We start from the raw sequence: 26,210 nt of genomic DNA, 5'->3' as shown, positions 1-26,210 counted from the left end.
CATTTAGTTTCATTTTGTTTCAGTTAATATTATTGTCATAAATAACAATGCATACATTTCCCATAACCGTTAAATTTCGGCTATATACATTATGTACATGTCACAGAAAAATGGATCAAAAATCCTAAGTCATAGTTATCCAATATGGCACATTTTATAACAACTTTAGACTTGAGTCTAGTTTGGCATAAATTAATGTCAAGATTGGTACAAAAATAGTTCATATTTACAAGAACAGAAATCCAGATCTTTATCAAGTAGATTATTTCGCTCAATTAATAAATAAAAAGGCATGGAATTAGGGAAAAGGGGAAGATTGGAAGAAATTATTCTTTTTTTTTTTTTACACTGATCGAATGCTAATGTGAACAGTCGCTGTGTCGGACCCAAGCTCGTTGGATAGTTTGAGGGTGTATGTTCCAGCGTCTTCCTCCCTCACCCCGGTGATGATGAGTGTGGTCAGGTCCTCTGTGGTCTCGATGTGAAAGCGTCCACCAGCAGTCACCTCGATGGTTTTGCCGCTGCGGGACCACTCAATGTGTTTGGCGTCGCCGGAGAAGGCGCATGCGACCGTCAAGATTTTGCCCGGCTCAATGCTGATATCTTCTGGGAGAGCCTCAATTCTTGGAGCAGAACCTTGAAACAAATAGTACATGTATGTCAGTGCACGAAATGTTTAAATACAATTTTGGTGACCACACTATTTAAAAACACAAAGTGGCAGTTCTGTTGCACATGAATATTGGTGTGGAAGTGAGGAAGCTAAAGCAGAGCTTCACTTCAAATAACATGAAATGCAAAGACCCATTATTAAACAGGCTTCATTGTGAATAGTGTCTTACCAATTGCTCTGAATGAGGATCCCTCCATGTGGGAGGCCATCTCCATGAGACTGCTGGAGCTCATTGCATATGTCTCAGATGTCATGGAGGACATGCTGGACATGGACATGGTCTCAAACTTCATTTCAGCTGCCGTGCTGCCGAAGGAGCTGGATTCCATCATGGATGACATCATCGCCTGCTGGGAGGAGGAAGAGAAGGACGACGACTCCTCTACTGTATGCATTTCTTTCTTCATCATCATGGATGAGCTTATGGATGATGATGACTCCTTCTGACTCATCATTGATCCTAAGGGGTAAAGATGGAAGAGGTAAATACACACATTTTCACATGACCTTGGAGTTAAAGCTATCAGTATTTCTTTAAATTAGTACGAAATTTAACTAAATCTACTGGGGTACTTGAGAAATGTTGTCACCTTTAAGTGCCAGTTGCTGCTCACGGTAGGCTGTGATCTTCATGCGAATGGACTGGAACACCTGTCCACTAAAGGAGAAGGAGGATTTGGATACTCCTCCTTCTGAGGTCATCTCACAAGTGTACTCTCCTTGATCACTGTCTGACAAGTCGTGGATTAGAAGGCTGCAGGAACCCTCAGAGTAGTGAATCTCAAAGTGGCTGCTCTGTGAAAGCCTCCTTCCGTTGACATACCACACCACCTCCCTGACGCTGCTCTCACAGACACAAGACATCCTCACCGAGCCCTCACATGCCTCAGCTATCAGCTGACTCAGGACCTTGGGAGGTTTTGGGATTGGGGATTTGACGGTGGGTGGAGACATAACTCTCTTGGGGGACATGATAGGAGGAGGAGACTTCATCCTAGGAGGTGATTTGAGTCCCTCAGGCTCAGGGGACTTCAAGGCCCTCGGTGATTTGATACCTGAAGGTTCTGGGGACTTGATGCCTTTTGGCGTTTTGATTCCAGCAGGTTCTGGGGATTTGAATCCTTTTGGTGTTCTAATTCCTGCAGGTTCTGGAGATTTGACACCCCGGGGTGACTTTACTTCCTCAGGTTCAGGAGACTTGATTAGTTGTGGTGACTTGAGTCTGGGTTCAGGAGATTTTAGACCTCGTGGTGACTTAACTCCCTCAGGTTCAGGAGATTTTAGACCTCGTGGTGACTTAACTCCCTCAGGTTCAGGAGATTTGACACTCGGAGCTGGCGATTTCCAAGAGGGAGCTGGAGAAGGTGCAGATGGCTCAGGAGACTTGACACTCCGAGGAGATTTTATCCCTTCCGGTTCAGGAGACTTCACACTTGGTGTGGGTGACTTCACACTTGGTGTGGGTGACTTAATACCGGGTGTTGGTGACTTCACACCGGGTGTTGGTGACTTCACACCAGGTGTTGGTGACTTCACACCAGGTGTTGGTGACTTCACACTGGGTGTTGGTGACTGCACGCTGGGTGTTGGTGACTTCACACTTGGAGCTGGTGATTTACTTGAAGGCTCTGGAGACTTGACACTGGGTTCTGGTGACTTTACACTAGGTACAGGGGAAGTAATGGAGGGAGCAGGTGAGGTTACCGAAGGCTCTGGTGACTTAACACTAGGCGTGGGTGACTTTACAGATGGTTCGGGGGATTTGACGGCCTTGACCTCCTCTTTGGGAGCTGGTCTGCGGATGGTCAAGGTAAAGTGAGCCTCCTGTCTGCCTGATGAGTTCTCTACCACCACAGTGTAACTGCCCTCATTGGAGGTAGTCACAGAGGAGATCTCCAGGCTGGATTTGTACTGCGTGGTGGTGACCTGGACATGGTGAGATGATACGATGGTTCTGCTCTCGTGCATCCATGTTACACTGGGAGCAGGCTCCCCATCAATATCACAGGAGAATCTGGCTGTCTCTCCCTCTGCAACAGTCACAGACTGGGGCTTTGTGAGGATTCTGGCAGGAAGAGATGGCTTCACCTTGTGGACAGCAACTTCTTCAGCAACAACAGCAGATGATGACTTCAGTTTTGCCTCAGATTTGGCATGTTTCCCAGTCAGGGAAAACTTGTCAGATGAGTATGAGGAATCAGATGACAAGTATTCAGTAGAGGCGTACTTAATAGATGAGTCATACCTCTCAGCAGAAGAATACCTCTCAGCAGAAGAGTACCTCTCAGCGGAAGAGTACCTCTCAGCAGAAGAGTACCTCTGAGAGGAGGCAGCATATCGTTCCTGTGTTACAACCTCATGTGTCTCTGTGAGCTTAGACTTGCTCTCTTCTACCTTAAGGTGGGTTTGGGAAGCATAGCCAGCCTTGAAGTGGGTGGTGTGGTAATGGTCGATTCGAGTGACTTCAGGGACATATGCTTTGGGAGCATCCTCATCTCTGCGACGAGAGGAAAAGGTGGTGTAGCCTCCACCTGACACATCAAGTGTGGCATAGTCAGAAGCCTCTCCCTTGGAGTTGGAGCACACACAGCGGTATGTGCCACTGTCCTCTTCCTGGCATTCCAGAATAGCGATGGACAAAACACCGCTCATGTTCATGAAGACGTATTTTTCACTGCTTTCAGAGATTTCAGTTCCATTATGGAACCACTTCACCTCAGCCTCTGGCTTGGCTTGAATATTCAGGGTGAATTTGGTATCTTGGCCGACTGGAATGCGATGAGAGCGCATCCTGACAGTCACACGGGGAGCATGGTCCAGGCTGAAAGGTGTCTGGCTAACCACCTCATATTTCCTCTCAGACTTCAGAGCAGCCTTTCTAGCCTCATAACGAGACATTATGTCAAAGCGAGCAGTCCGCTCAAACCTGGAGGAGGAGCGGGATGACCTCTCAACAGACCTAATGGGACTGGGAGAACGTGGACGGGTCCTTTCAGGAGTGGGGGACCTCCTTCCCACAATCTCTCCCTCTCCTTCCATAGGAGGCCTTGCACGTGGTGGTCTGATCAGCTCTGAGACTGGTCGCATCAGCTCGATGTATGTGGGAGACAGCGACCGTCTCCTTCTTGTAAACTCAGAAATAGTGCGTTTCTTCTTAGTCTCAGCAACCTCGACAGCCTCTCGCCTGACCTCATGCCTTCTCTCTTCACGTTCCATGGCAACACGGACAGGGCTGCCAGAAGGAGAGGCAGAAAAGCCAAGCTCCAGTTCATCCTCCAGCATAGTTTTTTCCTCCTCTGTTCTTCTCATGGTGAGGTAGTCATCTACAGGCATCAGCAGCTCCTCGTCACTAAGGTCTCCCAGGGATCTCCTCCTGGATCTGAAAGAGACCTCAGATTCAGGAGAGGGTGAGCGGCGGGCAGGCCTTACAGTCTCTAGATCATCCAGAGTGAGTTTTGGAATACGCCATCTAGGCCTGTACTGGTCGGTGATTCTAGGCAGGGGCATGACATAGAACTGCTCCCATCTGGACAGGCGAATACGTCTCTGCCTCTTCTGTACAATTCTCTCCATCCTCTCTGGAATCTCATACTGGTCTCTCAGCTTTCTGTACCACTTCATGTCAGAGAGAGGCACAAACTGTTTGATACCTTTGTCCTCATCCAGAACTCTGGGATCATGTACTACACGTTCAGGTATCTCATATGGCATGAAGATCCTCCTCTCCTCCTCCAGCTTCTTGGTCTCAGACTTCTCCTCAGTGATGTCAAACTCTCCCTCAATGTTCTTGGTGCTGACTGCAGGCTTGTAAATCTCTGCAGCAAATTTCAGAGCTTCTTGTGCTGTTGGGTTGAGAGGTACGAGCTCCTCAGTGGCAACAATTTGCTGAGCCATCTTGTTAGTCTTTTCAATTTGTTTCTGTACATGTCTGTATTTCTCCTCTTCACTCTTGTACTCTCTCCGAGTATAGGTAAGGCGGTCCACCTTCAGTGTAGCTTGGCAGCTTGCAGAGCCAGCAGAGTTGGTTGCAGTTACCTTGTAAACACCAGAGTCCTCAAGCAGAGTCTCTCTGATGTGCAAAATATGGTAGTCAACATCCTCCTGTATGACAACGACCTTGTAACCAAACTGTAGTGGTTTACCATCCTTCTCCCATTTGAGTGTAGGAGTTGGGATTCCGGACACTCTGAGCTCGAAGCGGACACTATGTCCTTCAACACAATCAACATTAGCCAGCAGACGTTTGAACATGGGCCTCATAGTTTCCTCCATCACAGGATGAGGTGTCACAGTTAAACGGGCCTTGCAGCTGTCTTCCCCAAACCTGTTGTGGGCCATGACGGTGTATTCAGCATCATCATTCATGTCCAAGTTGTGGATCATCAGCTGGTACAGACCCTTATCACTGGTGAACGTATACTTGCTGTCATCATCACCTGCTTTGATTCTCTCTCCATTCTTAAGCCATGTGACATGCGGCTCTGGGTGCACTGTAATAGTGACACCAAAGCGGACATCTTCTCCAATGTAGGCAGTGCGATTGTAGAGAGGCAAAGTGAACTCTGGTGGTCTCTGCAGGAGTCTTGTCTTGTCGACTCTCCTCCTCAGTTTCTTAATGGAGCGGCTTATATAGTGCTCTCTGATGCTCCTCACTGTCTCAACAAAGAGCTCTCCATAAGCACTATCCTCTCCATCATCACTGACCACCTTGCATTTGTACACTCCATCATCACTTTCTTCAATGTCCTTTACATAGATGCTGGCAAAACCATTACTATAAGTTATTTCATACTTGGGGCTTGGGTGCAGCTGACGGTTACCAAAGTACCATGACACCTGTGTACTCTTGTCAAAGTGAACAATGCTACAAGTGAATCTGACATGGCCACCTTCCTCAGCTGAGGCATGCATGACTGGACCAGTGCGGAGACCATGGTACTCAGTTCCAATTTTCACTTTACCCACAGCCAATCCTCTCTGGTTCTTGAAAGCACCACCATATGCCACGCGAGCTGCTGATACAATAGTATCGGTCTTCTTTACCAGACTCTGATAGTACCTTCTGTGTCTCAGTGTCTTGATGATCTTGTTGCTGACATGCTCTATCTTCATCTTGAGCCATGGGTGCTCCAGAGCCTCATGGGCCGTCATACGGAGCCTCCTGTCCTTGACTAAAAGTCTGTCCACAAAGTCCATAGCCTCAAGGCTGATGTCTTTAAATGCATCACTGTCAAAGACATACTCACAGTTGGAGATGTTCTCAATCATCTTTGTAGTGGACTCTGCTGCAAACGGATTCAGGCCACTGAGCAGAACATAGGCCATCACACCAACAGACCACATATCAGTTGCTGTTGTGACCAGGTCATGACGGTGAACCTCAGGGGCACAGTACTCCGGGGCTGAGAACAGCATTCTGATGTTCTCCCCTGGCACCAGCAGCCTGGCATGGCCCATCTCGATAATCTTTATGCTGGTACTTCTCCTTGTGGTGTAGACAATGTTGTCCGGGCGGATATCAAAGTGGCCAAAGTTATGGCTATGCAAGAACTTGAGGGAAGAGCAGACTTGTCTCAGATAGCGGACAATCTCCTGCTCTGTAAGCTCAAAGTTACCAGTGCCAAGGCGCTCAAAGATGTCAACTCCGGAAATGAATTCAAAGATCAGGATGATCTCTTCCATGCTTTCAAAGTATTCATGTAAGTAGATGATATTTTTGTGCCTTGCTACATTAAGGGCCTCAATTTCCCTGAGAACCAACTCACGGTCAGTTCCTTTGACTTTGATAAACTTGGCCATGAAGGTCTTCTTTGTGGCAATCTCTGTGCAGCGGTGTACCACCCCGAACTGGCAGCGAGCAAGTTCCTCAGAGATGGTATACTTGGAGGATAACTCCTTCACCTTGTAGAACAGAGCCTCGTCTTTGGTGATTTCTCTGGTTTCATCCACTTCCTCATCATAGTTTCTAATGACAGACTTGTCTTCCTTTGTAGTGATGGGCTCAGTTGGCTCACAAGGAGGGCTTAGGCCAAACTGATTTTCGGCAATGACGCGGAACTGATACTTGGTCTTTCCGAAAATATTGACAACAGTGATGCTGCAGTCAGTGGTCTGCCCAGCACGGATCCACCTGTCAGCAGTAGTGGGGCACTTCTCCAAAATGTAGCCGATGATGTCGCTTCCACCATCATTGGCAGGGGGCTCCCAGGTAAAGGTGATGGAGTCCCGAGCAATGTCGCTGACAACGAGTTTCTTTGGTGCTTCAGGTATGTCAGCCACGTTAACCTCAATGGTTTGCTTGTCCATTCCGAACCTGTTCTTTGCGGTAATAATGTAGTAGCCAGTATCCTTCCTCTGCATTCCCTTTTGGAAGACCAGGGAGGTGAAAGACCGGGTGGTGATAACTTGGTGATACGGAGAATTGGAGAGGATTTCCTGACCCTTCTGCCAAGTGACTGCAGGCTCAGGCTTGCCAGAGATGGGGATCTTGATGGTGATGTGATCGCCACGGACAGCATGAACTGCTCCCATTCCCTGGAGCTCCTTGGGCAGGTGAATCTTTGCAGGAACTGGAATTATAATTAAAAAATTAAAAAAACAAAAAAACATTAAATTAGTTTGACATTTATTGGGGTTTTTATTTCAGGAATGACACCTGCAGAGTGCATCGTATTTTGGAGAACATCAACAATTATTTTTGCTTTAAATGAATAATATTATTACCTTCCACCTCCAGGTTCGCTGTCATAGAGATGGATCCTGAGGGGTTGGTTGCTCTGACTTGGTAAACTGTGGCATCATTCTCATCAGCAGTAGTGATGACCAGCTGGTAGTAGCCTCCCTTGAACTCCTGTGCTTTGATCTTGGTTCCATCTGCCAGGACCTCCTTTCCACTGCGGTACCATTTTACCAAAGGCTTGGGATGTCCCACAACCTTGCCAAATAAAAAACAGCAAAGTTAGGTATTTCATGAAAAAGGGCTCAAAGTATAGACTTGTGCTAAAGTTGAAAGTAATGGCATACTTTTCCCTATATACTACTGCACCATATTGAACTCACTTCCTCAGAGGCATAGGGGAATATCTATATATTTAATCTCTGAGCATCCAGTAAAGAAATCAAAACCTGTGTTTGGACTGAAAGCAGGGGGAAAGTCCTTCACCTTAATCAGATGAAACTAATATCAATCTTCTCATTTGACTCTGTGTGTCCCTTTAACACTAACCACTACAGTTATTAAGACCTTAATATTTGTAGAGAAAGCAGTTGAATTCTTCAAAACCAAAGCAAAGAAGTTAAAATTGTACAAGTACCTTAGTGACAAACGTGGCATTGGCGTGGTATTTGACAGTCATGTCCCTTATCTCCTCTCTGAATGCGGGAGCACGAGGAGCCTGTTCGGACTTGGGGATGATAGGTGCAGAGATCTCACTCCAGTCACTCTCACCACCGATGTTCAAACACTTGACACGGAACTCATACTCAAAGCCCTCAATCAAGCCTGTGACCTCAAAGTGGGTTTCCACAACCTTCTTAGTAGTTACTGACATCCACTTGTTCTGCTTCTTCTCACGTTTCTCCAGGTAGTAGTTGGTAATTTTAGCCCCACCATCACTGCTTGGAGGCTTCCAGCAGACAACACATGAGTCCCGAGTAGAACTCATGATAAATGGCTGCTGTGGGATGCCAGGTTTTTCTGCAAATGAAGGCAAAATGTTACTGTCGTACTCTACTTATCTGTTGGTCCTGCCTCTACATTGTAGCTAAAGAAGCCAAACCTGGCCAAACAAAATATGAATGGACTTACCAAATGGACTCTTAATGATGACCACTGATGGGATCTCCAGAGACTCACTGACACCATACTGATTCTGGGCAGAGACTCTGAAGTAGTACCCAGCATTCTCTGTCAGGTTGGGGACACGGCAGGTGGTGCCAGAAACGGAGGAGGACACCAGGTTCCACTGCTCGCCTTCTTTGGCCTCACGCTTCTCCACAATGTAGTTGGTGATCATGGAGCCTCCGTCGTCCAGGGGAGCCTTCCAGCTGATGACAACTGAGCTCTTCAGTAGTGCATCAACAACAACAGGGCCCTCAGGGATGGATGGTTTATCTGGGAAAGAAAAAGTAATAACAGCTCTTTTATATTATATATATTTATATAATAGATATTTGTTGGCTAAAACAGGAAAAAATTCATGGCATAAAAAATAACATTTGACTACACTCTTGAATGAGAATATTCACAATTTTTACATAATGAAATATCCTGTTTTTATCATTTGAATTGCAAACTGCATGTTAATGGGTTTTTCCATTGTTGACTTTCCTTTGAATTTTACAAATAATATAATTGTCTTCATTGGAAGGCTATATTGTTTGACATTTGAATGTATTTCAACTTCTTTGAAGTTTTGTAATATTTCCTCTGGTCATACCTTGGATTTCAACGCGCAGCACAGTGTCAATGGTTCCATAGACATTGCTGAGCTGCACCTTGTAGCGGCCAGCATTGGTCTTCCTCTGGACGTTCCTCACCACCAGGTGGGTGTAGCTTTCAGTGTTTTCAATGATCACATTTTCTGATGAGTTCAAAGGCTTCTTGCCATAGAACCACATGATCTGTGGGATGGGACGCCCAATGTATACAACATGGAGGCGGAGGCTGGTGCCAGCTCCAGCTAAGTACCTCTCCTTCAGAGGGAAGCCCGGGTGGAACTGTGGCGCAGCCTGCAAACGCAGTTTGCCACTGGTCTCGATCTCTCCAGCCTCGTTGACAGCTCTACAGGTGTACAAGCCTTCGTCTTCCTGCTCATCTGTCAGGATGCTGATGGAGTGGTTGCGGCCGTCTGAGCTCATCTTGTACTTGCGGCTTTGGATCAGTTCCTTGCCATAACGATACCACTTAATCTCAGGCAGAGGTCTGCCAATGATGCCACAGGTCAGAGTGCCGGACTCGCCAAGCTTGGTGGTTGCATCTTGGATCTCTTCCTTCAAAGCTGGAGCCTCACCAACTGCAGAAACATTAGTAAAGTTTACTTTAAATACCATTTCTTTTTCTTTCATTCTTTTTTTTTTTACGAATCTTACTTTGGAACATTTTAAAAAATCAAATCTGAAATGAAATAAATGAAAAACTGGCTGTGGCATTTATTTCACTGCTCAGAGCAAATCTGCTGTTTCTAAGTTTTTGAATCAAATAACCATTTAACTATATTTTAAAGAAATATTACACAAATACCACTTGGTCAGCTATTTTGTTTGATGGGTTATGAATTCTGCAGCAGCTCACCACTCAGTTTGGTCTTGATGCCCATGGGTGTGCGACGAGGTCGGCTGAGTCCGGTTTCATTCTCAGCAATGATTCTGAACTCGTACTCTGTAGCCTCCATCAAGCCGCCCATGGTGAACTGACGATCCTTGGAGCGCTCCTTGTTGCATTTCTTCCATGAGCTTTCTCCAGCCTGCCTGAACTCAATCCAGTAACCCAGAATCTCTTTGCCGCCATCAAGCTCGGGCCTGAGCCAGTGGATTGTGATGCAGTCTTTGGTGACTGAGATGATGTCAATCTCTCCTGGTTGGCTGGGTTTATCTATAAGGTGACAGACAGGAGTTAATATTCATGGAGAATGTTATTAAATGGATGTAAAAATAGTTTTACACAAATCAACTTAAATCAACATTTGGCTCAAAAATGCCATTCAAGATTTAAAAATGTGCAATGTTTGTCTACTTTTTCCACTTAGTTGTATCACTTTATTCATGTAGATATAATCATAACTCACCAAATGGATCTTTGCAAACCACAGACTCTGAGGCAGGACCAGGCTCACTCTGCCCAATGTCGTTTTGAGCCACTACTCTGAACATATACTCTGCATCAGGGATGAGACCGGTAACATTGTACATGGTGGTGGTGATGTGGGTCTTGTTGTGGCGGACCCACTTCTCTGTTGAAATCTCCCTTCTTTCCACGTAGTATCCTGTCACACGGGAACCACCATCATCCCTTGGCCGGGCCCAGGACAGAGACACCGTGGTCTTGGTTACGTCCATGATCTCTGGTGGGTTGCTGGGAGGTTCTGGTGGGCCTGGAGGTAAAGCACATTGTTCATGAAATCAATATTTGCAACACTTGTTTTGCTCAGAATCAAAGATGTACATCGTATTCAATGTGCAATCATAATCAGAACATGCCAGTGTGTTTAATTGGTTAACTATTTTGGATAATATGTACACATTGCAATTTTGTACAAATAACAGTTGGTAGTGAGAACAAATGCGAAAAGCATTAATACTCACAAAGCGGTGTCTTTGGCATGACAGCCTGATCAGACTTGAGAGATCTGCTGATGCCGAACTGGTTCTCAGCGGAAACCTTGAAGTGATACTCAACATTCTCCTTCAGGCCCTTCACCACTAGAGAGGTCTCAGTAACCCGAGCATCCACTGTGCACCAGGCAGCCTTGGGTACTTCCCGCCTTTCCACAATGTATCCCAGGATGTCAGAGCCACCATCATCTGACGGTGGCCTCCAGCTGACCCGGACTGATCTGGCCTGAATGTCGTCAAACTCCAGAGGTCCCTCTGGGGCATCAGGGCGACCTATCACCTTCACCTGGAGTGGTAATATAAACAGAAAGTGGTGTTTCAGCCATTTGAACCAAACAGATTTTTAATTTAAGTTTTGATACTAGTGAACACTAGGCAGGCATCCAAAAAGTCTGCCAAATGAGCTGCTCACCTTGATGTACACAGCCTTCCTGCCACATTTGTTTTCCAGCAACAGGTCATAAGTACCGGTGTCATCTTTGTGTGCCTCTTTGATGACCAGCTCAGTGATGTCATCATGAGTGGCAATCATGGCCCGGTGAGAGATGTCACGACCGTCCTTGGTCCACTTGCATGTAGGGATGGGTTTACCCTTGATGGGCACAGACAGATGGATAACTCCACCCTGCCGTACCACGTAGCCCTCCTCGTATTTATGATCAAGCTCATAGTCAGGATAATCTAAAGGAGACACAGATGAGATTTTTGTCAGTTGAATTACAGATTTCATGAAAGTATGATGCTTATTTGACCATACAATCAAATTGTAAAATATGAAATTTGGCTCTACTACCAAGCATTTCCTGGACTTTAACCACTCCGGGGATCTCAGCGGGCTCTCCAGAACCACCAGCATTGCAGGCAATGACTCTGAATTTGTACTCAGCACCCTGGGGCATGTGGGTGAGGGTGTACTCGCACATCTTGATGGGCGTAGTGTTGCACAGTGTCCATTCCACCTGGTCAACCTTCTGCATCTCGATAAAGTAACCACTAATGACTGAACCACCCTCCTCTTCAGGTGGCAGCCAGGCAAGAGAGACTGATGTCCTTGTGGTGTCTGTGACTCTGGGCTGAGCTGGAGGACCTGGAGGCTCTGTTCAACAATACAAAGAAATGCTTCAGAATTCCAAACTTGTAAGATTTATCTAAAATAGGTGTTGATGGTTTGGTGAATGAAGACACTTCAGTGTCTTTACAGCAACACTGCAGTTACACTGAGCTTTGCAACACGTACCAATGGGATCCATGGCGACGGTGACTCCAGAGCTCTCGCTGGGTTTGCCAGTTCCTCTGGAGTTGATAGCAGTGATCCGGTGTTCATACTCCAGTCCCTCTATCAGGCCAGAGGAGCGATACCTGGTCATGGTGACGGGATTCTTGTTGATCTTCATCCACCTGTCAGTATGGGCCTCTTTGCGTTCAATGATGTAGCCAGCAATGGTGGAGCCACCGTTGTCCTCAGGTGGATGCCAGGTCAGGGTCATGCCCTCGTGGGTGACATCAAGCACCTCTGGTCTGCTTGGAGGTCCAGGAATGGCTGCACAGAAACAGATTCATTGAATGACAGTAAAAAGGTACTTTTCCTGAAATTGATATGAGATTCACAAAGCCTCTGAATGGTTGACCTTGAGAACTTTGGGACTTGGACTAGGGGCAGATGTCTGCATAAGAAAACCTCAGTGAAATTTGAATGTCTATATCATAGGCAACTGGACGTGTTAGTTTCTTGAGGACGTTTCACTTCTCATCAAAGAGGCTTTTTCAGTTCTCATTAACTGGAGGGGAGTTGCAGGCTTTTAAACTCATGTGTGGCAGCTTCAGAGCTGCGAGGGCCATTTGTGGGTCATGCTCGTTGCTAGGGCTAAGTGAGCCCAGGTGTGAATGATTGTAAAGCTGTCTGAGGAGGGAACTCAGTACTGCATTGTAGGTGGTTGATAAGTGATGTCTTAGGCCACCTTCTCTGTTCAAAGATGGTTGTTCAGTTTCACATAGATGGATTCATTTACTCCTCTTTCAAAACATCTGTCTTTTCTAGACAAGATGTTTACATTGTTGTCCTCAAAGAAATGATTTGTCTCGTTCAGATGTAAGTGGACAAGCTTAACAACCATTCACACCTTGCCTATGATATAGCACTTAGAATTACCATGACCTGGATGACCAAGAACCTTCATCAAAATGCTCTTCAGTGAAGTATTCATGCATCATATATGCATGGCACCAAAAGAAGCTGGACTAATGAGACCAAAACAGTTTTTGTTACCACAGAAGTAGACACATAGGTAAAAGAACACACACTTGATAGGAAGAGAACTCACTCTTAGCGCTCTTGCACTCCACCACCTCGGACTGCAGGAAGCCACCAACACCAAAGCGATTCATGGCAGCAATGCGGAACACATATTCGGTTCCCTCAGAGAGTCTGGTAAACTTGAAGCAGGGTCGGGTCACTGACTCTGAGACGGTGGACCAGCCTGGTTGGTGGGCATCACGTTGCTCCACCACATAACCACTGACGTTGGCACCACCGTCCTTCTCTGGAGGTTCCCAGCTGACTGTCACTGACACGCCATCAACTTCCTCAATCTTCACTGGTCCAACAGGAATGCCAGGTTTGTCTGCATGGACACAAGAAGGTGACTTATTGATTCTTGATTCTTAGAATGTTTTAACTGATCATTAGCATTTCACTCCACATACTTAATGATTTGGATTGTATGTGCTTAGAATGTTAATGGTTAGTAAGTGTCCTATATTGGTCATAACTTGTGTAGCCTTCATTTGTGTGCAGAGAGTCTTACCGAGGATGATGACCTTGATGACCTCGGTTGCTATGCCAACGGCATTCTTCACCTCAAGGGTGTAGTCTCCTGTGTCATTGATGGTCGTTTCGCGGATGACAAGGTGGGTGTATTTGCCGTTGCTGTCAATCTTAATGCGGTCCAGGCTGTCCTTCAGTTTGATGCCACCAAAGGACCAGGAGCAGACGGGAGGAGGTTTGGCCTTAATGGGGATGTTGAGGTCGATTGGTTTGCCACGGTGCACATGGACAATCTTCTGAGGAATGTTGGTCATGTCGATCTTGGGCATCACTGGAATACACAAGAGGAATGTGTCACCTTGATTGTTTGTCAACTTTTATCACAAATCCAAATTTTCCTCAAGGGGCTTCACAATCTGTACAGTTTGAGACACTCTGTCCTTAGATTGTCAATTTGAATAAGGTAAACAACAAAAAAAAACCTTGAAAACCCTCTTGCCAGGATGGACAGACAGGAAATCGATGTCGTGGGTACAGAACAGATCAACAAAAAACGCACAGTCTATACTCACTTTGATGGCAACAATAGATGTTAATTGTGAAACATAAGAAAAGACTGTGCGATGTGTTCATTATACATTAATGATTTTTCTGAGACTTTACACATTTTTCTGAGTTTCATGCAGAAGTAATTGTGTGATGATTTGTTGGGTGTGTTGTGATGTTGTCTCACCCTTGATGTCCTGGATTGTGACAGGAGTGACTGTATCCATGGGTTCGCTGGGTCCCCGGCTGTTGGTGGCTCGGATTCTGAACAGGTACTGATCATTCTCCATCAGAGACTGGATAGTGTACTGGGACACTGAGGCTTTAACTGTCGCCACAGCACTCCACCTGTCTGAGCCCACCTTGCAGGCCTCGATGAGGAAGCCCGTCACCCTGCTGCCACCATCATGCATTGGCTTCTCCCAATGTAGTGTGACGGTGGACTTGGTGACATCGACAATCTGGAGGTTCAGAGGCACAGAAGGCACCTCGCATACCAGCACGGCCTCAGCTGTCTCACAAGGCTCTCCGACGCCATAGATGTTCTCTGGCAGGACTCTAAAGAAGTAGTGGGCTCCCTCCTCCAGACCAGTGATCCTAAACAGGGTTTTCCTACACTCAGTGGTTACAGTCTTGTATGACTTCATGTCGGCTTCTCGCTTCTCTACGATGTAGTTGCTGACATGGGCGCCACCATCAATGCCCGGGACGTCCCAGGTGATCACAACGGACTCCTTGGTGTAGTCCTTCACCTTCACAGAACCTGGAGGACCAGGAGTGTCTGCAGGAGAGATGAGTAGTGTCTTAGTGTCAGTTAACAAGTGTCTTCATGGATAACCCAAATAATGAAGTTGGTGAATCATAAAAGTGAAATTATTGTTCTATTCTATGGCTTTTTAAATTCACGTTACCCAAAAATTCAGGCTGTAATATTTGGTATCTCTAGAAACTAGATGACATACCGTAGACTTTAACCAGGATTGTGGCAGTCTTCTTGCCAGATGGGTTCTCTGCCTCCACAACATATTTTCCAGAGTCGTAGCGATTGACCTTCTCCACCATCAGCGAGGTGTAGCTATCTGTGGTCTCAATGTAGCCACGGGTCTGCAGCTCAATGCCAGTCTTCCTCCAGGCCACAACTGGTGCCGGCCGGCCAGTGACAAATACCATCAGACGCAGGGTTCCTCCAGCACGCACACACACAGTTTTCTTCAGGTCATCAGCCAGCTCCAGGTCGGGAATTTCTAACATGTGGAGAGCACGATAAGGGGTTAGGGGCTGTGATTGCCATGTAACAAGCTGAAATATTACTGGGGGAAAAGCAAGTTGGAAAACACATGTTGACAAAAACATACACATTATGCTCAACAATCAATAAACTCTCTTCCCATTAAATTCAAAAACACAATTAACTGTAAACTAAACATTTCAAAACAAAAAACTGAAACTTAGCTGTACCCCTTAAGGAACACCATTCCAACATAGGAACACACTTGTGTTTGGACGGAAACCAAAACCTGTGTTCCAACCTCTGTTACTCTGTGTCAGTATGTCATAGAATCACACTTACACTTCTAAAAAAACTTGAGGGTGTTACCTTTCCAATGGTACCAAGCACATCCCTGAGTCTCAAACTATGTGGGAGCTGTCATGCTTTTAATTTTGGTATGTCATTTTGGAAAAAGAACTTTAAAATGGGGGCGTTCATTAAGTGGTTAAAGAGAGACATTCTGTATGTTCATCCTTGATTAACTGATTTTACCAACATACTTCAATGGGTTATAGTGTGCCTGTAAATATGAAAATTGTTCTAATAGGCTCACTCTTTATAGTTTATTTATAGTTTTTTAATGTATAGTTATTGTTCCTTGATAATAGTTGAACTAAATAAAACTTGCTGTCGCTGCTGACTTAATTTCGCTTTCTTCAACTTCTACCATTGTGTTGTTGTTTGTTAGTGAAATAATGATGGTAACATAAAACTAAAAACACAACAATGGATCACTGTGATAACTTTTTTTTTTTTAAGAAATCTACATTGACTCACCGATTCTCTCCAGCGGCTCAACCTCAGCGCTAGGTTCACTGAACTCGCCGGTGCCATTGCTGTTGATGGCTGCCACCCTGAATCTGTACTTCTTATTGGCTGCCAGGCCAGCGGCCACATACTCATTGGTCTTGAGAGCCTTGGCAGTGGCACGATACCACTGCTCAGTGTTTTCTTCAAGGATCTCCACCACATAGCCAGTGACATCTGAGCCACCATCATACATGGGCCTGGTCCAGGTCATGCTGATGCTGTGCTTGGTTGTATCAGTGATGCGAGGTACTGATGGAGGAGCTGGGGTATCTGGTAGAAGAACGTTCCATCAAATAACAATAAATTATAAATAATCTTGATGTCTTGAGGAAGAAAAATCAGCTCTAAAAATCTAACTGAATACAATTCTCTTACATGTTGGGTCTTTGCAGAGGATGTATGGTGAGGCATCGCTCGGCTGGCTGTCTCCAGCGGTGTTGACAGCGGTCACCCTGAACTGGTACTCGCTTCCTTCCAGGAGACCTGTGATCTTTAGTCGGGTGTCATAGATGGTGTAAGTCCTATTCACCCTTGTCCACCTGGTCCATTCAAGAAACAAATTAAATATTGTGAGAGAGATGCAATAAGAATTCATTTTTCAGAGAGCGAAAACTTAAATCTTGACATTAATTTAAGAAGTTGTTCTCACCTTGTGCTGCTCTTCTCTCGTTTATCCACAATGTAGTTTTTGATCTCACTGCCTCCATCACTCTCAGGCTTCAGCCATTCGATGATGACATGCTCCTTACCCACAGCAGAAGCCTCTGGAGTGCCCGGCTGTGATGGAATGGCTGGGAAAGAGAGGTGGGACAAATCAAACACTGAAACAAATCTTGCGGTCATATAGTTTCCCCTTTCAAAAAACAGAACCTTATCCTAACACCTTACTATGCAGTAGTGTAATGTAACTGGAAACAATTGCATGTACATTACCTTTTTGATCTAAAAATGTACAATAGAGAAAATAATTCTTTGGGAATGAAAGAAAATCTTGTGTGTTAAAAAATAAATCTCCATTCTACATTTTACAAAGCTATACGTTTAATTCGAAAAGGTTTTTTTTGTTAAATCCTACCTTATATGGTTGCTATACTAAAACAATATGGAACAAGCATTTTGATTGAAAGTTAAATATCACAGCTTACTGTAGGCATTCCTGGCAATGACGGGGTCAGACTCCAGAGGAACTCCAGGCCCAAACTTGTTGACTCCTCTGACTCTGAAGATGTACTCATTGTTCTTGATTAGCCTGGAGCTGACACATGACAGTGACTTGCATTCAGTCTCCATGATGACCCAGTTGAGGCGGCTTGTTTCACGTCGCTCCACAATGTAGTGGCTGATGCTGTCTCCACCATCCTCCAGAGGAATCTTCCAGGACACTGAACACTTCTCCTCTGTCACTCTGCTGATCACAATCTTGTCAGCTGGAGCTCCAGGAGTGTCTGAAAGAAAGAATCCCAGAGTTGGATCACTGATAGTCAACAGTGAACATAGTGATACACTTGAAACTAAGTGTTTAAAGTGATATGATTATAGTTTAAGTTTCTTGACAACTCACCCAGAACTTTGACGCTGACGGCGGCAGTCTTGATTCCGCTGGCATTCTTGACAGTCAGAATGTATCTGCCTGTATCGTATCTGTCACAGTTCTTGATCACGGCCATGGCTCTAGTTGCAGTGTAGGTAAGAGAGTATTTCTCTCCAAGCTCCAAAATCTTGTCTCCCTTTGACCAGTACACAGTAGGCTCTGGTTTACCACCCACAGCACCATCCAGGACGAGGTCAGAGCCAGCGGTGACGGTGACAGTCTCGCCCACCAGCTTGCTGTCCAGTTCGGCTTTGGGAGGAGCTGCAGCAAAGACGAGGCAGTTTTTACGTCAATAAATGGCCGAACATTTTGTAAGCATGCTTCAAAACAATTAATAGCAAGGAAAAAGAAACAAAAACATATAATTATTATTAAATTTAGCATCTGGTTATTATTTTCTATAAATTAATAAAAAACATTTCAGCTGTGGATTTATTTATATGCTAATATCAACATATTAAATAACAATCATAAGAGGCAAGGAGAGGTAAATAAGGGTAAGTTTTTAGATGTAACTTTAAGCAATTTCACAAGCTCTGAATTCAAATTCTGAATTCTATTCTGTAATAATCTAACTTACAGTATTCATCTTTGCATGTGACTGGTCCAGTGGACTCAGAGGGTGAACTGTGGACACCGGCAGCATTCTTGGCAATGACACGGTACTCATAGGTCTCCCCTTCTCCAAGGTTGCTGACTGTGAAGTAGTTCTCTGTGATAGTGGTGTAGTTGCACTTGAGCCAGCGGTTGTCGTCCCACTCATCTGTGCTGTACACTTTCCTCTCCACCACGTAACCAACAATCTTGCTACCACCATCATTGAGTGGCACGGTCCAGCATAATGACACGGAGGAGCGGGTGATGTCAGTGACCTCAGGTTTACCAGGAGGATCTGAGCAGGGAGAGAATTACCAAGAATTGTAACACAGCTTCAATCACAAAGCTTTGTACTCTCTTTAAGGATTTAACTGTTTTAGCAGCTTGAATAAGTAACACAACATGTTCATGTTTTGAAATCAGATTAACTGACTAATTAGTTGGTTATTCGGTTTGGTTGGTTTGTAGTTAAGACATAAATGTTCCTCTCACCAACAGGATTGAGCGCCCTCACAGGTCTGGAGGCCTCACTAGCCTTGCTGAGTCCGGCGATGTTCATGGCATACACCCTAAACTGGTACTCCAGGCCCTCGATCAGGTTGGACACTTTGTAATGGCACTCGAGGCAGGGCAATTTATTCTCCCTCACCCACAAGATCGTGTTCCTCTCCTTCTTCTCAATCCAGTAGCCTGTCACCTGGCTGCCACCGTCAGTGTATGGCACATCCCATTTGATGCTGATGGCATTGGCTGACACAGATACCACATCGGGACGAGTTGGAGGACTTGGAGGAACTGAAAATAAAGTGGATGATAGATTAGGGATTAATTTGCATTAGACATGAATGCATTTTCAAATGATGTTTAACTTTTTCATCCATATGCGTTAAAAGAACCAGGACTTTTGTGTGACTGTTGAATAGAACTTACTAAATGGATGCTCGATGACAACAGGAGCAGACTCAGTGGACTTGCTGACTCCAAACTTGTTCTCAGCGCACACTCTGAATGTGTATTCCATATACTTGGTAAGATGTGTCACTTTGATGGTGGTTCTTTTCACACTTGAGTTTACTACTTGCCAGGAGGCAGAGCCAGACTCTCGTTTTTCCACAATGTAGTTGCTGATGTCACTGCCACCATCATCAGCTGGTTCTGACCAGGACAAGTTGCAAGACTCTGAGGAGACTCCAGAAATTTCCACAGGGCCTGTGGGCGGGCTCGGTCTGCCAACTACAACCACAGTCACTGTAAATGTCTTCACACCAGCAGAATTCTCCAGGATCAGGTAGTATTTGCCACTGTCGCTTCTCTTGCTGTCTTTCACTACCAGAGTAGTTCTCTCTTTTGTGGTTTTGATGGAGACTCGGTCAGTCTCCTTAAGCTTCATCTCTTCCAGCTTCCAGGTGACTTTGGGTGCAGGCCTGCCGCTGATGGGGATGTCGATAATGAAGTTGTTGGAGACCTTGCAGGTGATAAGCTGGTTGGTGATGCTGCTGAGGTCAGCAGTTGGTTCAATGCGAGGCTCCTTAATGACCACAGAGCTGAAGGTGCCCTGAGGCTCACTGATTCCAGCATCATTCTTGGCCTTGACTCTGAAGTCATACTCTGTGTTCTCAATTAGACCCTCCACCAGCATCTTTAGGGACTTGGTCTCTCCGCTAACAACCCAGCGGTCACTGCCTTTAGCTCTGAATTCAACAATGTAACCTCTGATGCGGCTACCTCCATCATGCTCAGGTTTCAGCCACACCAGGGAGGCTGTAGAGTTGGATGTGTCGACAACATCCAGTCTCTTGGGCGGTGCAGGTTCTTCTGTGGCAATGATAGGTTCTGTCATCTCGTGAGCTTCTCCCTGGCCATACTGGTTAACAGCAATCACCCTGAACAGATATGGCACGCCAATATCGAGACCAGTAACTCTGATCATCTGGCGAGAGCATTTAGTGCTGATCTCCTGCCAAGCAAGGCGACTGGCCTCACGTTTGTCCACAGTGTAGTGGTGAATTCGGGATCCACCATCATTTGTAGGGGCATCCCACATCAATGTCAAGGCTCCGCGGGTAACATCTTTGAAAGTGATGGCTCCTGGAGGTCCGGGTGTGTCCAGCACTTTGACAGTGAATGTGATAGACTTATGCCCGCTATTGTTCTCCAGGGACAGAGTGTATTTGCCTGCTTCATACCTGGTGCAGCCCTCAATGGTCAAAGTAGAGGAGGAATCTGTGGTGTTGATGTCAGCCATGACAGGCAGCTCACCGTCTGCTTTAGACCAGGTGGCGAGAGGAGCTGGTTTGCCACGGAAGGCAATTTGGAGGGTGACAGTGCCGCCGTTCTTTACAATGTGAGTCTGCTTGAAATTTGCATCAATGTCAATCTCAGGAGATGTAAGTCGGTCCAGAGCCTGAACAGGGTTGGGCATCACTGAGGCTTCACCTTCTCCAGAGCCATTCACAGCGCTGACCCTGAACTTGTAGAGCTCTCCAGGCACCAGACCCTTGGCAGTGTACTTGGTGTTGAGGCAAATCTGGCTGTTGACTCTATGCCACTCCTCCAGACTGGCCTTACACATGTCAATATTGTAGCCAATGATTTCCAGACCACCATCAAAGACTGGCTTGGTCCATTCCAGGCTGACTGAAGACTTGGTGGAATCAATGACCTGATCAACAGGAAAAGAGAATGGTTCATAGTGTGATTTCTAATGTAGATTTACATTGTTTCTCAAGTTATTTTTTAGGGTTTCGTGTGTACTAGAATTGCATCCATTTTTATTTTGTTGATTTTCAATAACAATACTGATCATCCTCAAAAACTTTCTAAGAATTACTGTACATGACTGTGTAAATCATATTCACATCTTTGTTCGTATTTAATTAGTTAATGTTTTATTTGTAATTAAAAAATTGAAAAACATTTTTTCTTACAATTCTGTGAAAGTTCCTATAATCCTACCTTGATTACAGTGGGGGCACTGGGAGCACTTGTTGGTTCTCTGCATTTGAATAGCCTAGAGGTACTGCTGGCCGGTCCAACGCCAGCACCATTTTCAGCCATGACACGGAACTCATACTCGTTGCCCTCAGTGAGGTTGGTGACACGGTGTCTTAGCTCAGTGATGGTCCTCTTAGAGGAAACCTTCACCCAGCGTAGACTCTTCTTCTCTCTCCTCTCCAGGATGTATTGTTTGATCTCGTTACCCCCATCTGACCTTGGCCTGTTCCAACACAAGGTAATGCTACTTCCGGTCACATGGGTAGCATCTGGGGTACTAGGGGCATCAGGCACAGCTGAGGAGGACAGCATCAAAGTTATAAAAGTCATATATGACTTCGACATTTTTTGTAAACATTTTTCCTGTCAATGTTCAAGTGCAAGAGATCAGGGTTATGTTTTTAAGGTGTCATCAGCATACCGGACAGACAATAATTGCTGACTTTACTTACTGTATTGCATCTGTGCGATGATAGGATCAGAGTCCAATGGTTTGCCAACACCAAATTTGTTGACAGCAGAGATTCTGAACTGGTACTCGTTGCCTTTAATAAGGTTTGTGGCATTGTAAGAGCAAGCTTCACATTTGGAGGTGACCATTGCCCAGGATATCCGAGATGTCTCTCTCTTTTCCACCACATAGTGAGTGATGGCGGCACAGCCGTCGTTCTCTGGTGGGTTCCACCACACGGTGCACTTCTCAGCTGTGATACCAGTGAAACGGATGGGACCCTCAACAGGTCCAGGGGTATCTGCAGGAACAGCCAAGGGGAAGAGTTGCTTAAAAAATTTTCATAAATTGCAATATTGTCACTTTTTACAACAATTTGACATGAGTTGCTATGTCTTTAGGAGCTCAAACGTTGGTGGAAACAAGTTTAAAAATGTTTGTATAGTAGGTCTTTAACAATTATTGATAATCGTCATAATCGTTTTTATAAATGCAATGTAATTACTAACCTTGTACTCTGACATTTACATCAGCTTTCTTGGTACCAGAGCTGTTCTTGGCCTCTACAGTGTAGATGCCGCGGTGGTTCCTATCAGCATCACGGATAAAAACACTGCTGGTGCCAATGCCTGTGGTAATCTCGATGTCAATCATAATCCTCTTGTCAATTTCTTTGCCATCCTTGTACCAAATAACCTGGGGAACGGGACGTCCAGTGATGCTACAGGCGAGCTTAACGTTTTCTCCTGCCCTAAGAGTGAGCACCTGGTCTGGAGACCACTCAATCTCAGGAGCAACTGAAAATGCAAAGAGAATGAATGACGATGGAATCAGCACAATCAAAGTGATGAGAGAGAGTGTACATGTGTGTTTGATTAGTTTAAATTCCAGTTTGAAAATACTTACTGCTCTCATCCTTTGTCATAATGTATCCAGAAGAGTTAGATGGTGGACTGACTGTGCCCACAGCATTCCTAGCAATTACTCTGAATTCGTATCTGTCTCCAGCAGACAGGCCAGTCACCGTGAACTGGGTCTCGCTTATATCAGTGAAGTTGCAACGCAGCCATTTGCCTCTACCCTGGCGCCTCTCAACGCTGTATGCCACAATTTTGCTGCCACCGTCCCTCTTGGGGATGTCCCACTTCAGGGTCACTGAGTCCCTGGTTACATCGATGCAGACAGGGTTACCAGGTGGATCTAAATGAGATGAAAAAGAAGCAATTCATTAAAAATGCTATATTATAAAATCCTGAACAAATACAGAAGAGACTGCCTTGATCAAAATGATCATATATTACAAAAACCCAAAGTAGCTCCATTTAAAATCAAGTCTTTTCCTTATGGTAGACTAGAAGTTTCCCTTCGTTTCCAGTCTTTAACAGACCTAACAGGTCCTATTTCTGTACTGTATGAACAAAGATGAAACTGATGATCTATATTCCTATTGGACTCTCTACGAGATGGACTGTTCATATGAGAACAAAAGTATTCCTTAACACAGATAGAATAGAATAGAATAGAATAGAATTATTTTATTGTAAGCTCATCTTACAATGAAATCACAAAAAGATGTAGTATTTAGCAGGCACTTACCAACAGGGGAGATGGCGAGTGCATGTTTACTCTGTTCACTAACAGGACTCAGTCCGGCGTTGTTCTCAGCATAGACTCTAAAGGAGTACTCCAGACCCTCAATGAGACCAATGATCCTGTACTCTTTGTTGGAAATGATAGTGGAGTTCACCTTTTGCCACAAGAGGCTGTTCCTGTCCTTTTTCTCAACATGATAGCCCAATATTGGGGATCCTCCATCAAAGCCAGGGGCCTCCCACCTGATAGTCATGCCATCACTTGTGATGTTGTAAGCCACTGGCTTTCCTGGGGGGCCTGGGGGTTTATACTGGTGCTGGGCAACAATGTCTGAGGAGGTGAGCGGTTCACTGACTCCATACTTGTTCTCTGCACGGACTCTGAACTGGTACTGTGTTCCCTTGACCAAGTTGGGAATCTTGAAGGTGGTCCTTACAACGCTGGAGCAGACCATCTTCCAGTTGGCGTGGGAGGTCTCACGTTTCTCCACGCTGTAGCAGGTGATCTCACCACCTCCATCTTCCTTTGGCACATCCCAGGAGATAATGATACTCTGGGCTTTAACCTCATCAAAGCGGATGGGACCAACAGGCACTGAGGGAGCTCCCAGAGTGATCACATTAATATCAAAGTAGTTTTTGATGACTCTGTTGTCCAAAACCAAGGTGTACTGGCCTGCATGTTCCTTCTTGGCTCCTCTGACTGTGACTGCAGTCTTGTTGTCAGTGGTACGGAAGCGAATCTTCTCACTCTCCTTCAGAGGGAAGTTATCCTTTAACCAGCTGATTGCAGGTCTTGGTTTACCCTTGAAAGGCAACTCAATGTGGATGTTCTGACCAATACGAACTGCAAGTTCTCCATTGGGGTAGTCAATCATGTTGGCCTCCGGTGGAATGATGAAGTCCACCACTGTGATGGGACCAATCTGGGAGAAATCACTTTTGCCCTTCTCGTTCTTGGCAAACACTCTGAAATCCATGATAGTGTTTTCCTTGAGTCCTGTCACTTCGCAGCTGCAGCGCTTGCATGTCGCACCCAAAGTCCAGGTGAGATCTTCCTGGGTTCTCTTCTCAATTATGTATTCTGTAATGTGGCTGCCACCATCATGGTCAGGTTTTGTCCACTGTAGGGTAACAGATTTCTTTGTGGAGTCAACCATCACCAGGTCTTTAACAGCTCCTGGAGTTTCAGTGGCTCTGACAGGCTCTGTGGTCTCACAAGTGTCACCCACACCATACTCGTTTTCAGCAGACACACGGAAGAAGTAAGCTATGTCCTCCTCAAGGCCTGACACCTTGTAAGTTGTGTTGGCACACTCTGCATTGATTACCTGGTAAGCCTTCATGGTGGAGGCCTTCCTCTCAACAATGTAATTAGTGACAGGGGAACCACCATCGATAACAGGAGCCTCCCAGCTGAGTGTCAGCTTTCCTCTTGTCACATTCTTGATGATTAGTTTCTGGCAGGTGGATGGACTGTCGAGAACCTTAAGGGAAACTGTAATTATCTTAGGTTCTCCTACGCCGTTCTCAATCTCCAGCAGGTACTTTCCACAGTCATCACGAGTGACCTTAGGGATGAGGAGTGTTGTGGCTCGCTCACTGCTGTTGATGGTGTAGCGGTTGTCACCCGCAATGTTGCGATCGCCACGGCGCCAGGTGATGTTGGGGGCTGGGCGTCCCTTCAGGGGGATAAAGACTTCCACATCACGTCCAGCCCTGGCTGTGTACTGGGTTGTCATAGGAACGTCCAAGTCCAAATCTGCCTCCTCTGTTAGATCAAGATGGGAAAAATACCCAAGGTGAAAAATGAAAACACTATTAATGACATAATAACAAGTCAAGCTATCTTAAGCCATCTTAAGTCAACAGATTTAGTTTAACAATCAATATCAATTTCATAAGAATCATTAACTCTATATCATCATGCTTATATCTTTTTTTTTTATCTTGATCATAAAACAGAATGTTTAAGTCTAATGTCCTTTGTTAGTTCCATGGAGAGGAGATGGTCTATATGTATACACACCCAAGATATCTTTGGCTTGAATAGGCTGGTACATTTTGATATCTTCTCCTTTGCCTTTGCAGTTTACAGCAGAGACTCTGAAGAAGTAGTAGGTTCCAGGTTTCAGGTGGGAAACAACATACTCGCAGGTCTTGACCTGTGGGTTGATGGTCACCCATTCTCTCTCTTCTGTGTTCATCTGCTCCAGAATGTAGTGTGTGATTTCACTACCGCCATCATAGACAGGCTTCTCCCAGCCAAGGGTGATGGAGGTCTTTGTAGAGTCTATCACGCACAGCTTGGATGGCTCACCAGGCAGATCTGGAGAAGACAAAATGGCATGAATGTTTTCAGAGATTCCATGTGAAGACCTTGATACTGAATAAATCTTTAATAAAGTTCTAGATGCAAACTATATACATACCAATGGGGTCGTAGGCCTTATAGAGGTCAGAAGCCTCAGAATAGTTTCCAGCTCCGGCCTTATTGACAGCACAAACTCTGTATTGGTACTCATTATTCTCCACCAGGTTGGAGACTTTCTGCCTGGTGTCTCTGATGGTGCCCTTCACCACCTGGACA

At 45.4% G+C, this 26,210-nt stretch overlaps 1 protein-coding gene across 1 annotated transcript in view; it reads right to left on the bottom strand.

Annotated features, from left to right (window-relative positions):
- Positions 1–296: 296 nt before the first annotated feature.
- The window catches only part of ttn.2 (titin, tandem duplicate 2), a 189,777-nt gene continuing 163,863 nt past the window's right edge, over positions 297–26,210 (bottom strand). The window contains exons 209-240 of the mRNA XM_030428193.1: positions 26,053–26,203; positions 25,650–25,949; positions 23,625–25,391; positions 22,935–23,228; positions 22,538–22,825; positions 22,030–22,329; positions 21,539–21,873; positions 19,514–21,245; positions 19,076–19,378; positions 18,567–18,878; positions 17,957–18,247; positions 17,541–17,840; positions 17,045–17,186; positions 16,771–16,934; positions 16,363–16,665; positions 15,278–15,559; positions 14,503–15,096; positions 13,810–14,100; positions 13,327–13,626; positions 12,243–12,545; positions 11,799–12,101; positions 11,418–11,686; positions 10,976–11,291; positions 10,459–10,764; positions 9,966–10,265; positions 9,112–9,687; positions 8,481–8,786; positions 7,987–8,369; positions 7,397–7,607; positions 1,264–7,242; positions 843–1,133; positions 297–636 (exon numbers count right to left, since the gene is read on the bottom strand). Of these exons, the coding sequence (XP_030284053.1) occupies positions 344–636; positions 843–1,133; positions 1,264–7,242; positions 7,397–7,607; positions 7,987–8,369; positions 8,481–8,786; positions 9,112–9,687; positions 9,966–10,265; positions 10,459–10,764; positions 10,976–11,291; positions 11,418–11,686; positions 11,799–12,101; positions 12,243–12,545; positions 13,327–13,626; positions 13,810–14,100; positions 14,503–15,096; positions 15,278–15,559; positions 16,363–16,665; positions 16,771–16,934; positions 17,045–17,186; positions 17,541–17,840; positions 17,957–18,247; positions 18,567–18,878; positions 19,076–19,378; positions 19,514–21,245; positions 21,539–21,873; positions 22,030–22,329; positions 22,538–22,825; positions 22,935–23,228; positions 23,625–25,391; positions 25,650–25,949; positions 26,053–26,203 (18,285 nt within the window). The 3' untranslated portion in view covers positions 297–343. The remainder of the gene's footprint in view (positions 637–842; positions 1,134–1,263; positions 7,243–7,396; positions 7,608–7,986; positions 8,370–8,480; positions 8,787–9,111; positions 9,688–9,965; positions 10,266–10,458; positions 10,765–10,975; positions 11,292–11,417; positions 11,687–11,798; positions 12,102–12,242; positions 12,546–13,326; positions 13,627–13,809; positions 14,101–14,502; positions 15,097–15,277; positions 15,560–16,362; positions 16,666–16,770; positions 16,935–17,044; positions 17,187–17,540; positions 17,841–17,956; positions 18,248–18,566; positions 18,879–19,075; positions 19,379–19,513; positions 21,246–21,538; positions 21,874–22,029; positions 22,330–22,537; positions 22,826–22,934; positions 23,229–23,624; positions 25,392–25,649; positions 25,950–26,052; positions 26,204–26,210) is intronic.

Source organism: Sparus aurata, chromosome 9, assembly GCF_900880675.1.
Source record: "Sparus aurata chromosome 9, fSpaAur1.1, whole genome shotgun sequence".
NCBI classification, from domain to species: domain Eukaryota; kingdom Metazoa; phylum Chordata; class Actinopteri; order Spariformes; family Sparidae; genus Sparus; species Sparus aurata.
This window is presented reverse-complemented; position numbering and strand designations above follow the sequence as displayed.